The sequence below is a fragment of the Molossus molossus genome, unplaced genomic scaffold (assembly GCF_014108415.1).
Source record: "Molossus molossus isolate mMolMol1 unplaced genomic scaffold, mMolMol1.p scaffold_m16_p_14, whole genome shotgun sequence".
NCBI classification, from domain to species: Eukaryota; Metazoa; Chordata; class Mammalia; order Chiroptera; family Molossidae; genus Molossus; species Molossus molossus.
The window spans coordinates 20,935,863-20,950,775 of NW_023425349.1; the positions used below are offsets into that span (position 1 = coordinate 20,935,863).

A 14,913-nucleotide genomic window follows, 5' to 3' on the forward strand; every position below is an offset into this window, starting at 1 on the left:
ACGTGATCCCAACAACTCCCATGATTTGTAGTATCACATACATACTAGTGACACTCAGACCTGTTTTCCTGTGTCCACCTATTTTCAAATATCTCCTGAACATTTCCTAAATGTAACAAAAATACCTCAAACTCAACATGCTGCAAACCCAAATCTGTTCCTCTGTGTTTCAATAGTATGATATTATCATCAACTTGGCTACCTGAGCTTTAAAAAAAACCTTAGTTATTTTCGATTTAGCAAATAATTATGCAGGGCAGTAAGCCTTGTGTGGAACCCTAAAGAAGATAAACAGACAAATAGATAAGATCCTAGCCTCAAGAACTCTCCCACTTAGAAGAACCTAGCGAGCAAGAAAAGCACAAGTTGACATGCAAAGAAACAAGGGCTGACGGACTCTGCTGAAGACCACTGTGATGGGACTCGGAGGAGAGTGAATGAGTGCCGGATTCTGAAAAGCAAGTAAGGTGTGGTAAAACTTCTTCCAGGCACAGACACCAGCAAGTGTTAAGGTACAGAGGACTCAATGAATATAGGGATTCAGTGCAGCTGGAGCACTGGGGAGATTCGGAAAGAATGGAGTAGGATATGTGGCCAGGAAGATAGGTTTGGGTAAGAACTGCGGAGGATCTTACATGCCATGCTAAAGTGTTAGGGTGTTATTGTCTGTGCTAGTCAAAAATAAAATGTGTTAAAGTAAGAGACCAGTAGCATTGAGTAGAAGTATGTATTTTTGAAAGATAACTCTGATAGTACTGTAAAGAATGAATGAGGGATAAACAGGTTTTAGAGACTAAGAAGTACAATGACTAGGACTTAGTGATTAAAGAAGTACAAAAATCAATCATGATAGTGAAGGTTTTAATTATAGTTACTGTGTGAACCATGTTACTCTAAGATAGAGAACAGAGGATGAAGACAACAAATTTGGAGAAGATGCGAGGGAAAACTGGTAAATTTTGAAATGGGAAGAAAAAATAATTATGGATACCTTTTCAATCTATCCTGTAGGAGAGATACGCCTTTGTCTTTGAAAAAGTCTATTTTAACTTTATAAAGGCAGAAGTAACTTGTAGAAAACTAGAAGTAATGCAAACAGTTCTTGTTTACAGAAAGACAAAATGTGGCCGGTATAATGCGACTGACCATTGCTTGTCACACTGGCCAGCTTTATAGGCAGGTCATTGTTCCTTGTCTGACTATAAATGTGTGGGCTTTTTTCTCTTTTGAACCAATTTTGATACCTTACTGGTTCCCTCATTAATTAATGAGTTAAATAAAATCTCTGATCCATATTTACTTTGTATTTGTATGAGACCCATGATTATATCTTCTTTTTAAATGTATGCTTTGAGGCTTTGAGGGGGTCAAAGGGGAAAAAAGGGAGAAACATCTGTAATACATTCAACAATAAAGATGAATTTTTTAAAAAATGTATGCTTTGGTTCAATGGTTAGAGTGTCAGCCCATGGACCAAAGGGTCGAGAGTTCAATTCCTGGTCAAGGGCACATATCTGAGTTGCAGGTTCAATCCCAGCCCTAGATGAGGTTCTGCAGGAGGCAACCAATTGATGTGTTTCTATTACATCAATGTATGTTTCTCTCTCCCTCCCTCTCACTCTTTCTCTCCCCCCACTCCCTCCCACTCTATGTAAATGTCAATGGAAAAATATCTTTGGGTGAGGATTAACAACAACAACAACAAAAATGCATGCTTTAACAAGGATGAACAAAACTGATTTCAGACATGTTTAATTTGGGGTACCTGTGCTACAGATGAGAAACAACTGAAAATATGAACTTAGAGAACAGGTAGATTTTAGAGTTGTCAAGTATTTAGTTGAGTTTCACCAGGAAAAGCTTAGAAAAGAAAAAGAAAAGAGTACCAAAAGGACAGAACTCTAAGGGAAAGCAATGTTTAAGGTGTGGGCAGAGGAAAAGACGACTCTGAAGACTGAAGAGAAATGGCTAAAAAGACAGGAGAAACGGGACAGAACTACAGCAAGGAGTCAAGGAAGCACATCTTCAAGAACTACATGGTCACCAACATCAGATGCTACAAAAGGCCCCAGGAAGAAGTGAAGAGCCCTCAAAGCTGCTGCTCAGAGTGCTGTTCACCTAAGAACAGTTCTGGCACCTGTGCTGGCAGACACGGCGGTTATGGCAGCTTGAGCCAAAGGAAGACGAGGAAAACAGTCAACGTGAAAACAGGAGGAAGCTGTGACTGTAGCTTTAACAGAACAAAAAAGTAAGTGAAAGGAATGCAAGATGAACCAACCAAGAGAGTCTTGTTACCAAAGAGGAATGATGAGATTCCAGAAGACCATGATGGAAATCAGTTCAGACACCAAATACCTCCTGCCTTCCGCAACCATCCTCAATATTGTTCCTAGAATTTTCCTTCTGAATCAAATATCAGACTGTGTTACTCTCCACTTTGAAACTCCTGGTAACTGTTTAATACATAAAGTTCAAATTCCTGAACACAGCTTAAAGGGTTGCTCATCATGTGATCCCAAATTATGTTCCAATCTCCTGAAACAGTCTCCCTCAGATGCACCCAACAGGCTTTGTACCTATAGTAGTAGATCCCCTAAAGTCTATGAAAAGATGCAGTAAGTGTCTTTGCGCTGTGAACATCTCAAAATGTTACCCTTACCTATGATGCATTTGCACAAGCTAAATTAAAATGTCAAGTGCTCAGTTTCTGATTGGTTGTTGGTAACATCATGTGTCAGGTGTCAGAGCACTAGAATTAAATACATTGTGTATAATCAACCTTGGCCATAAATAGGGTATAAGAGCTAAAATTAAGGGATCAGCAAAAAATAACACTTATGGGTTCACAGCAGAAGTAGCAAATGTGGCACATGAGGTACCACACCCTTCTCAGTCCATGGGAGAAATCACTACCACACCTGTCATCTTTCCCACTAAATCCAGACAAGGCCTCAAAATGTTCACAAGTGTTTCCGGGAGTCATGACCAGTCAGGATCGGCATGTGAAATAAAAACTATCTGCTATCAAGCTTACTTGATTTGGCTGTTCTATAACAACTGTTATAGAAATTTACATAATTTCTATTATTTTTATGAATACTCAATTATTATGGATAACTGATTAAAATCTGGATTTATGCTGGGAAAGAAAAATAGTAATACTAATAAGTGCCGTTATTTTTTCCCCCAAAAGCAAAGAGTCCCTGGGAACCAAATAATAAAAGTAATCCTTGGTGGAGAAAACACTCCCTACTGCAACACCTCACCACACTGTATCACTCCTGGAACAGCCCTGCACACTGCTTTTGTTGATCAAATTCTCCTATCCACAATGTCCCTTCAACATCAACCTTGGTGACTGTTCTAGATCCAGATCAAAGAACACACTCTTCTCCAATCCTCCTATTCCTTCAACTGCTGTGATAGAATCTGCACATATTTTTATTTATATTTTTTATTTTTATTTTTCTTCATTGATTTGAGAGACAGAGGAAGGGAGAGGGAGAGAGACAGAGACAGAAACATCAATGAGAGAGAACATCGACTGGCCGCCTCCTGCATGCCCCCTACTGGGGATTTGGCCTACATCCTGGGCATGTGCCCTGACCGGGAATCGAACTGGTGACTTTAGCTTGATAGCAGATAGTTTTTATTTCACATGCCGATCCTGACTGGTCATGACTCCCGGAAACACTTGTGAACATTTTGAGGCCTTGTCTGGATTTAGTGGGAAAGATGACAGGTGTGGTAGTGATTTGGTGCATGGGTCAATGTTCAACCACTGAGCCATACCAGCTGGGCTGGCTACACATACTTTTATTATGTAACTTAAATAAATAACCAAACAATAAGTATCTGTCTCCTTGTTATACTAAAAGCTTAACAGCAGGAACTGTACCCTTTTCACTGTTGGGGTCTCCTCTTCCAGCACCAGTGTTAGTACTGGTTACAGAAAGGGCTAAGAAAACACACTGAGGGAGAACGATAAACAGTGACATAAAAGGGCAGGGAGTTCAGAATCCCCCTTCTGGCCAAATTCTTCCTAAGTGCTAAAGCCCTGCCCTTTAAGGTGTGTTCTTGTGACTACCCTGCCAAGACAAGGCTAGAGTAGCAGAAGGCTCTCCCTACACATCCCTAACTTAGATAACTTTCATGCCAGGATCACTTCCTAGACCTTTTCGATGTTCTCTTGTGGTCTTGCAAAATGCAGTCAAATTCTGCTATTTTCCCATTTTCTGCCATAGTTTTTCTAAGTGCATCCTTCCCACCTAATTCCTCATCTGCTTATTTTTATGCCATGCTGCTTATTTTATCTATTTTATCCAATTCTTATCTATATTAAAAAATTATTAATGTTCTGACTTAAAAACCTTCAGAACGCAATTTCTCCTTAAAAACAGAAGCACAATTTTTCTCTCATGCAGGAATTTTTCATTCATACCCAACCAATCAACTTTATCTATACCACTCTTTAAAACTAAAATTAATTTGGGGTGAAATGCCAAAGTAGACTTCATATACCAATGTCAAAACTCTAGAAATCCATTTTTTATTTCCAATCTATCTGAATCTATCTCCAGATATGAGATTTTACTTAACAAAATATTCAATATCTGATGTGCCAGACACTGTGCTAGGTGCCACGGATACACCCACACAAAACTGAGGAGTGTGGCTTAGTAGCAAGGGGAGAAGGGCCACTCAGTGTTTACAGTGCATTGTGATAAGTGCTATATCCCATAAAAAGACCCAGTGTTGACATACTGAGTCTGTTTACTGAACTTCCAAAGTTCATGATTCCCTCAATCCCCAGTGGTTAAGTACACTAAATACTATTTCATTGTCTTCACTCATATTAAGAAGCAAATATAAAGCAGTGTGTAAAATCCTAATGTTTTGAAGTCCTGCTGAGATCTGAAATTTTTTTTTAAATCCTCACCCAAGGATATTTTTCTATTTATCTTCAGGCACAGTGTGAGGGACAGAGAGAGGGAGAAAGAAACATCGATGTGTCATCAATTGGTTGCCTTCAGCACGACCCCGTCCAGGGCCGGGGACTAAACCGCAACCGAGGTAAGTGCCCTTGACCGGAATCGAACCCATGACTCTTTGGTCTGTGGGCTGATGCTCTAACCACTGAGCGAAACTGGCCAGGGCTGAGATCTGGAATTTTAAGTTATTTTTTAAAATTAAATTTATTGGGTTGACAATGGTTATTAAGGTTATATAGGTTTCAAGCCAGACAGAAAAGTTAAGAAGCATATGACTTCACTCATCTGTGGGATATAAAACTGGAATTCTAGGTTATTTGAGACCGTGAACTAGGACAACTTGAGGAAAGCCCCTATCGTTGCCCATCCTTCTCTTCTGTGGTTTTCCTCAACCTCTCTATGCACAGACATAATCTTTGTTGCTAAAATGACAATGATAGAATCTTTGTTGCTAAAAGAACAATGACTAAGAGCATAACAATGACTAAGAAAAGCACACTTTTCCTTTCCACTGAAGACTGAACACTGCGTTTCCCCTGCTGGAGCTGAAACACGGAAGATGCCAGCACGGAAGATGTCACACCAGAGCAGAGCCGAGCAGAGCCACGAAGAGCCGAGCGGCACAGCTGTCTAGCCAGAGAAGCAGCTGGGCCCCGGGGCCACCTAACGGCCGTGCTGTTTGCTGTTTGCACTAAATAGTTTCCTTCTTCACCACACCCCAAACTGGAGATTCTTGTTGGTGTTGACATCCATGGCAGTGAGGATGGGACTCTGAAGCGACGACCTGATATCCTGACGCATTCATTCCGAAACCACGGCGTCTGGCACTTGCTCGAGCCCCTTACGCTTGAGTTATCTTTCAGGTAAGTCCTCTCGGATCCAAGATCTCCGACTCTTGAGGTTGAGGTCTCAGAGACTTTATTCAGTTTAGACAGGAGACCCTCATCCAGTGACTTTGGTTCACCCATTTCGACTGAGGGCCCCCTCCATACGACTTGGGTTTGGTGCCTAGCAGGGGTATCCCTCAGTCTTGTTTGGCACCGAGGAGGATATTCTCCAGGGAAGGCTTTCCTTCATCACGTTTGGTACTCAGGGAGGATAATCCTCCAGGTTGAGCCATCCATAAAGTCTCATCCATAAGGTCTGCGAGGACGCTCACATTGATGGGCACTCAGAACACCACCACACATAAGTAGTACAAAAGGGGTAACCCATGCTCTAAATTTCCACATGTTAATCAACCACCGTTTAGGACTTTGGCTGATGACATGTACCAAAATTATGGCCCAAAGAATTGCAATGGGCCTAGGCCCCTGGACAGAGATCACACAAGATGATCTCAAGCTGTGTTGGCCAAGATGGAGCTCTTCTACAACCCAAAGGCTTGTTTATTTCTGTGCTAAATCAGAACAAAGAAAATCTTATACCTTATAGAAACCTTGGGAAACTTTTCTTTTTTAAACTGGTACCTTGAGAGCGCTAAAGAAAACCAAGAGGCTACTATACTATTACCTCCCTTAAGAAAACAGTAATTCTAAATTGGGTAAATGCCTTGATAAATTAAAATGGAAACCGGCGCTCACAAAACTGGAACAAAATGGGGGAACTCACTGGAAAACTTTTCCTCTGACCTTTGTACTGGTGACTCAAAAACCAGGTTTACTAAAAAAAAAAAAAACCTCAGAGGACCCCCCCCCACCCCAACTACCACCCTCTATCTTGACCTATTTCCCCCCTTCCCCACGTTTGTCTGCAAATGGGCAGCAGACCTCTGACACTAAGGTTTCACCTCTGGAGCCATTTTTCCATCTTCCCCCAGGAAAACCTGCCCCTTTTAAGACTCAGGCCTTTGAGGGCCATTCTCTTTACTTTTGGAGCCTTTCAACTTTATTGTGAATACCTGCTTTCTATTTCTTTTGTACATGTTTGTTGATAAGCCCACCTTAAGGAAAAACTTTGAAGAGAATCTCAGATCTCTCTGAGACAATGAACTGCATTCTTTGATTTTTTTTTTTTAACAGCTTTAAAGGAATTCTTATGGCATGAAAAAACTTTGACCATCTGAGCAAAACCTCAACCCAGTCCATCTGCCAGAAAACATATTTGAATCCATAATTTTTCTTTTGTGTTTTGTATTATGCTATGTGTTTATATGTGTCTATGTATATCTGACTGCTTAGGTAGACCAAACCTTAATATTTAAAGAGCTAAATTTTACTTCTAAGCATTTAACTTTCTATAATTGCTTGCAAAATTTCTTAAGTGAATGATTAAATGTGTAACAAAAATAAGGGAATCTCCGTTCACAAAAGGGGAAAATACAACTAGGCTAATTTGATGTTTGGAAAGTGGATTTCAAGGATAAAAATGTATTAATGATGATCCACGTGTACTTTCCTTGGGTAGAAGCATGCCCATGTTGAAGGGCTACAGCCATAACAGTGACTAAAATACTTCTAGAAAGGATTTTTCTTGCTTGGAAAGTCCCCAGAGTCCCACAGAGATCAGGGAACCCATTTCACTAGACAAATTCTACACCAGGTGTGCAAAACCTGGCTGATACTGCAGCATTTCCATTGCGCTTATCATCCCCAGTTCTCTGTTTTATAGAACAAACTGACAAGATACGTAAAATTCAATTGGTAAAACTTGTTGAATCTTTTCATCTGCCTTAGCCTAAAGCCTTCCCCTTGGTATTGCTTCAAGTCAATTCCTTTTGGTATATATCAATTGTCCTCTTCTAAAATTGTTACTAGAAGGCTTGTCCTATGAAGCTATATCAGGGAATGTGTGAACCTACCTTATTACGGAGACCTTCTAACTTACTGTGAAAAACTTACAAAGGCTTTTGAAATTAATGCAAGCTCATAGAGCAATCTTTCCACAGTGTGCGGCGGGGAGACAAAGACACCAAACATCACAGCCTACAACCTGGATGCATGGTCCAGCAAAAAGACATCTCCACAAGGACTCCCTCCAGCCTCTCTGGAGTGGACCATACCAGGTACTGTAATGAATCCCTGAGTTGCAGGTTACTTGGTGTTGATACATGAATTTATGTTTTTCATTTTAAAAGGCTCCCAGACTTGCACCTCATTCACCTGATTAAACACCCCAGCCTATAGGAGACCTCACATTAGACTTATCCAGAGCTTGGCTTTTGCCTTGACAGTTGTACATTAAATATCTTATCTTTCAGTCTGTATATGCCTTGCTGAAAGAGACCATTATGCCAAGAAAATGTTCTATTCTGTTGGTATTATTTCTTAAGTAACTATTAATACCCCTTTCATAAATGGATATAATTAACTCATAGACTAGCAGCTTTCTTTGTAATTCTTTCTTTTCTCCTTCCTGAGCTTATTCTAATCTCTGACTTTAACTTGTGAACGAACATCTGTCTAGAATTGATTAAATTATTCCATTTGGATCCCACTGAGCTCAACAAGACACTCTCATGCTTACACACTGAGTATCACTGATGTAAGGTAAAAGTTAACAATCTAAGATTTTGTAGAGGGAAAACCGCACAGGCAAATCCCTCTAAAGATTCCCTTTACACTAAGGCAAAATATTACTTACACATGAGATTAAAACACTCAATGTACTGAAAAGTAGGGAGCTTTCTTAGATTAAATTGAAAAAGAATGTGTCAGAGACACCCCCGAAGTGTCCTCAAACCTGCCTGCTTCCTTTCTGCCTCCATAAAAAGGTAGAATTTGACCCAACATATTGCCTCGTAATGTATAATTCTTTCAGCCGAGATTTCAAAGTGTTTTTACAAATATGAATTAACAAGCTTCATCATCACTTCTGTCCACAGAGATGTTTCATTTAAGTAACACAGAAATGTACGTAAATGGTCTACTCAAGGTCACCTGAGAAGTCTTTTGTGTCATCTGGAAATGGATATTTCCAGTATAAAAATACGCTGCAGCCTCATTGCAGATCCAAATTCATTGCGTCCTTTGGCAAGTTCCACTGGAGGGACCAATCGTCTTTTCATCTTTACAGCAAGGCTCCCAGCAACTGGCCTTTCCTCAGCCTCACCAAGTGCTTCCATACCTGGAAACCCAGACCTCAGCCCTCCTCCTTCCTATCTTCGAGGACGGAACGTGGCTGTTTTTCTAAGACTTTTTTACGAATCACTTTGATTACATATGTAGTTGGCCATATCTTCTTTTGTTCCCCTAAATTATTCTACTAATCCAGTTAACACCTATTTATGAAACACTTATTTTGTTGCTAGACACAGGGAACACTATAGTCATCCTCCCTACATGGGAAGGGCAGACAGTAAACATGAATCAACCACACTGTGGTCAGTGCTATAAAGATGACAAATGTGATGGGCGGGGTGAGGTGCATAGGAATGGATGGATCAGTGAAGCCCTCTCTATGCAGGGCCCTGCGGCTGATGTATGGAGCCTAGTGGTAGTTCTGTATAGGATGGTGACAGAGACCCTGCTGTGTATAGGGAGGACTTTTGGGAACTGAAGCAGCAGATACAGAGAGTGGGCACTTTATGTATCATACTTGTGTCTATAGAATGGCAAAACTTTTCAAAAGTAATGACCCTCAAGCCCAGCAAAAGAAGAACCGTGGAATATATAATGAAAGACCCATAGCTCAACATGGCCCAGGAGGAGGACCTCTGGCCCCACAGTGAGCTGCCCTGGGGTGACATGGACCCCCAGGTAACAGAGATAATGAAGAACCTGGGATTTGAGTGGAACGAGATCCAGGAATCAGTAACAGAAAGGAAGTACAACAAAGTGATGGGCACATACCTGATTCTAAGTACCACGAAAACCAAGCTGAAGGGCCATACCATCAGGTTAAGACCCACCTCCTCCCCTTACCCAACGCTACAGTCCTTTCCCAACCTGTGAGGTTCAGCCATCAGGGCAGAAGACCAAAGAGCCTGCCATTCCCCCAACCAACCTGGAGTCAAGGATGACCACTCCCACACCCAGCCGAGTCTGGGACTGCCACCCCCAACCTAGTCCTCCAATGTGGGCCTGGGGGCTCCCCTTCCACCCACAACAGCAGCAGCGGTGGTTGTGGTGGTGGTGCTCCAGAGGGAACCAACAACAAAAATTCCTTCCATGCTGGGCAGCCTGATGGTGGAACTCCAGCTTCTCCCTCTGGCCATAGTGAAGGCCAGCAGGGGGTAGCTAGGAGGGTCTTCCGATTTCTGTTAAGACTCATGTGCTGTAGGCATCCATTAATAAGCAGCATCTCAAGAGAGAAAGTCAAGCCAGAGTAATTTTTAAAATCGTGGATAGCCAAGGCAGGGCCACAGCCAGACTCTGGGTCAAGCCACTCTCCCTACATTTTAAATGCCGGCCTTGAAAGAACTTAAAGGTGCTGAGCTCAGGGAGGCCAGCCACGTGGTTCAGGAGATGAGTCAGAGGCTGCACGGAAACAGCTGCATGTGAGAGCAGTGCCAGAAATACACGCTGTGTGTGCAAAAGCCTCTGCGTGCAGGAGCTGGTCCAGCAGACGAGGGAGGTGGGCAAACCACTGTGCTACTGTCTGCAAGGGATTCATTTCAGGCTGGAGGATGGCCTGGAGCCCACTGGGGGTCAAAGGGAGAGGCTGCCTTCACTGTGGGCCCACCCCTCTGCCCCCACTTGCATGACATTTCACAGAACGGACTTTGTCCTGGGCCCTTCTCCCCTGTGCTGCTCTTTTCTCCCTTTTTTGTGGGGGTTTGGTTTTTCCAAGTCTTGTAATAAACTTGATGCTCCAGGAAAAAAAATAATAATGACTAAGTGTGATTGTCTTACCAAGTGTATTTTAATATTACTGTACTTATTTTTTAACGACCACCATCCCAAAAAAAATCTCAGAGGCATTTATTTGATCAAAACAACCTCAGAGTCAATCTTATACAAATATATTCCCATTTGGTGATGTATTATCAACATTCAGAGATCCTTGGTTATTAGAAGTTTTGATGAAACACCCTGTAAGGTTATAATGAGTATATAATATAGCTTCTTATATGTTAAAAATATTAAGAGATTCAAACAGTCTAACCACTATGCTGTACACCTGAAACTAACACAGAATAATATTGAATATAAACTATAATTGAAAAATTAAAAAAATAACTCAAACAGACTAATGATAAAAGAAATTAAGAAGGGTATGAAAAAAATTATGGGGGTGAAAAAAGGCTCCTGGCTCCAATGAATTTACAACTAAATTATTTCAGATTTCAAGAGAGAAACAACTTCTATTAGATACACTGTTCCAGAGATGAAATTCACCTGTGCATTCCACAATGCAAATATAAAATCAATGTTTTCCTCCATATATATGACAGCAATTACTGAACATGGCAGCGAAGGACACAGTCTTCCCAACTCCCCTCCCTCCTTTTTGGCTGGCTCTGTAGATTAAGTACACCTCTCCCGGGGCTATCTTTATGGAGAAAGATAGAAAGTATAACAAAAATAGCAAACGAATAAAATGTGGTCCAGTCTGCAGCTGCTGCCTCCAGATGTGTGGAGTTCTAGATAGGCTTCTGCAATTGTCTTTATTCCAGTGCCACTGAACTCCACATCCCCCACTATTCTATCTGCCCAGTTCTTAACAAAGGCCGTGTGGACCTCTTATCCTTCGCACGCTCTTTCCAACCGCAGATATAATCCATGCAAAAACAGTTATATCCCCATTGCCTCAAGGGGTTAATTTGGAAGGCTGAGGCCATCCAAACTAATGACTCCAGTTCATTGGATCTTTGAATTACCCAGAAATGATGTTCTCTGACAACATTCTCACAATTTTCCATTAAGACAGAAATAAAATCAGACCACCCTGTTTGTTTTTAGTAACTTCTTTGACACACAGCAAGTCAAAGTCCTTTTCCTTATTCCAGGAAACGGCATCAGCAACAAAGGTGGTTTTTTGTTCTTGTTTTTAAAGTTTCCTGAGCCATGGACAGTTTGGCTCAGAGGTTAGAGCGTTGGTCCACGGACCAGAGAGTCCCGGGTTCAGTTCCTGCTAAGGGCACGTACCTTGGTTGCAGTTTGTCCCCGGCCCCCATTGGGGTTGTGTGGGTATGTGGGTGGCAGCCAGTGTGTCTCTCTCACATCAATGTTCCCCCCCAACCCCCGTCTGAAAATAAATGGAAAACATCTTTGGGTGAGGATTTTTTTTAAAAAGGGACTCGTGCCTGGTCCTTGTGGCTCAGTGGTTGAACGTCGACCTATGCACCATCAGGTTGCTGGTTCAATTCCCGGTCAGGGCCTATGACCAGGTTGTGAGCCCGAACCCCAGAGGGTGCACGAAGGAGGCAGCCAATTGATGTTCTCTCTCATCAATGTTTGTATTTCGCTCTGTCTCCCTCTTTCTCTGAAATCAATAAAGAAAAAAAAAAATTAAAAGAAAAAAGTATTACTATCTCCAGGCATACTAGTTTTTAACTGCCCAAAAGTTCCTTGCTCTTGAGTGAGCAAATCATTTTAATGTACTTTTTATTACCTGACGAATCAGTGCTAAACTTTAGAGGCAACTATTACAGATCTACTAGATCAGCCTCTAAATTCGTCTCTTCCAGAAAATGGCAAGAATACTGAGTCTTGAGGTTCCTCCCAGCAAGAATTTCTCTACTGTCTCTATATCTTGGCACTTGTTTTACTGATATGCTCACCACTCTTGTGCCAAACCTACCCATCTCCAACCACAGCAGAAGGTTCAGTTAGTTGCTAGTGCTTCTGTTGCCCTCTCTTCTGGAAGTTCTCCGTCTTTCAGCGCTTCCTTACATGACCCCAGGGCTTTGGAGGACCAGCAGCAGGCTTTTCTGGTTGCTGGTTTGGACCACTATCTTTCCTCACTGCAGAAAAGCTTGGATTAGGGCTTCAGATGCTGGCTGCCCTGGATGGAGAAGTTCTTCCCCATTTTTCTGAACTCTTTCCTCAACTGCTCTTTATTCTAAATAATAGGCAATGAAACCCTCTGGCCTCAATACTGTCTCCCCTCTCTTCCTCCCACCCCTACCATTCCTCAGTTAATTGCCAATAAAAATTACAATCCCACCAATGCCAGTGAAAATGTGGTGAACTAGCCACTCATTTTATGACTCCATACTATCCAAACTGCTCTCTGGGAAGCAGGAATGAAGAGCCTTTGACTCCTTGACCCAGTATTTTCAGCTCTGGAAAGGGAATCTGAAAAAATAATCCATTGTTAAATTATAGTATACCCACTCAAAGTAGTCATTAAAAAGAGACTATTATAGCAACATGAAAAACTGGCCTCAGAAAGAAATACCATACAACTACAACTGCTGTTATGATGGGGCCTTTGAAGCAGAAACACTTCCACCAAGCATGATTTATACTTTGTGACTTCTTACATGGTTTGCTTTTCCCGGTAGTAGAAGAAAACAGGATCAGGCTAAACCTCCTTCTCCCCACAGGACTCAAGGAAACCTTGTCAAATGATTTAATACATGCAAAATATTTCCTACTAGAAACCGAGAGCCTTGGACCCCAAATCATTAAGCACCTATTTCCAGTGTAAGAGATTTCTCAGTTAGCCCTCCTAAAAACCCTGTGGGGAGGTATCATGACCTTAATTTCACAAATGAAGAAACATCTACCTCGGCATATTAAGTCACGACCCAAGGTCATATGGGTGGGTGTCAGGCCAAGAGTCTTCCGACTGGTTGTTCATTGACCTTATGTTTTTCTAGATCCTTAAAACCAAGCTACAAATACCATCCCCACAAACCAAGTTTCTGTCATGCCACATGGGCGCTCTCACACCATCATTCAATACTGCAGACCTGTCCTGTGTTGCAATCACCGGTCCTGGTGCTAATAACCACTCTGTTTGCCGAGTGTGAGCTGCACGTCATCAAAATGCTTTCACGAAATCACAAGATGCCCAACGTGTCATGCCTTGCATGACAAGGACTGTCACAAACAGGGGGGGCCTGGCTGTCCCGCGAAGGCCAGTAGGGTGTCTATGTCAATGGGCCCTGCGGGCTCTTTCACAGGGCCACGTGGGGCAGCGCGAGCACCCACCGGGGTCGTGGCGGTGTCTGCGCCCGGCGCGGGGGTCACAGAGCACCTCGCCCCGCGGGCTGGGGGCCGAGGTGCCCGCAGCCCACCCGTGTCCCAAGGCCTCACCTTGAGAGTCTCGTAGGCGGTCGCCACCAGCAGGAAGGCCTCCTCGGCGCTCTGCGGCGTGCGCCCGGGGCCCTGGTCGCCGGGCTCGGGCCGGTAGCGGTCGGGGTGGTAGCGCCGGGCCAGCTGGCGGTAGGCCCGCGCGATCTCCGCCTTGCTGGCGGCGCGGCTCACGCCCAGCACCTCGTAGCAGTCCCGCGTGCCGCAGTACAGCCCCTCCACCAGGGCGCCCGCGGGCCGCGCCCGCAGCAGCGCCAGCAGCAGGGGCGGCAGCAGCACCACCCAGCGCCCGGCTCCCCCGGCTGCCCCGCGCGGACCGAGCGGCGCCGCCATGCCTGCCGGCCTTGGCCGCGGCTCCGCCACCCAGCCACGCTCCCGCACGCCGCTGCTCGCCCGGCTCCTCCTCGCCCAACTCCAGTCAGCAGCCGCCGCCGCGCAGGCGCACAGGACGCCGCTGCGGCCGCCGCGCACTTCGCGACCGTTGCCAGGGAAGGACGCCCGAGCCGCCCCGCAGCTTCCGTTTTGTCAGTGAACGCCCTCCTAATCCCAGTGGCCGAGGGTTTGTCTTTGCGGAATTTAAAGGCGCACTTAACCCGTGTGTACAGAGCACTTTGCCCCCACAGTGCCCTTCACATGCGATCCTTTCCACATCGCGATTTCACCCGCTGCCAGTGGTAGTCTGGCTCTCTTGCCCTCCGATTAGCAGCGTCGGCATGGGTGCACAAGGTTTTAAAGCCTGGTCTGCAGCCCCGGACGCCTTCCTCTCGCTAACCCCTGCT

At 43.8% G+C, this 14,913-nt stretch overlaps 1 protein-coding gene and 1 long non-coding RNA gene across 3 annotated transcripts in view; one reads left to right on the plus strand and one right to left on the minus strand.

Moving 5' to 3' along the window:
* Positions 1-14,491, minus strand: part of LOC118629800 (dnaJ homolog subfamily C member 25) — a 36,264-nt gene extending 21,773 nt beyond the window's left edge. The window contains exon 1 of one of the 2 annotated variants that reach the window (XM_036261440.1): positions 14,138-14,467. In XM_036261440.1, coding sequence (XP_036117333.1) covers positions 14,138-14,467 — 330 coding nt within the window. Of the gene's footprint in view, positions 1-14,137 lie in introns of both variants that reach the window. The other variant, XM_036261439.1, reaches the window with a different exon arrangement.
* On the plus strand, positions 5,059-10,741 carry LOC118629802. Its single transcript, XR_004959511.1, has 4 exons — positions 5,059-5,073; positions 5,509-5,854; positions 7,879-7,995; positions 8,815-10,741. It is a non-coding gene; the product is annotated as an uncharacterized LOC118629802 (long non-coding RNA).
* Positions 14,492-14,913: the final 422 nt, after the last annotated feature.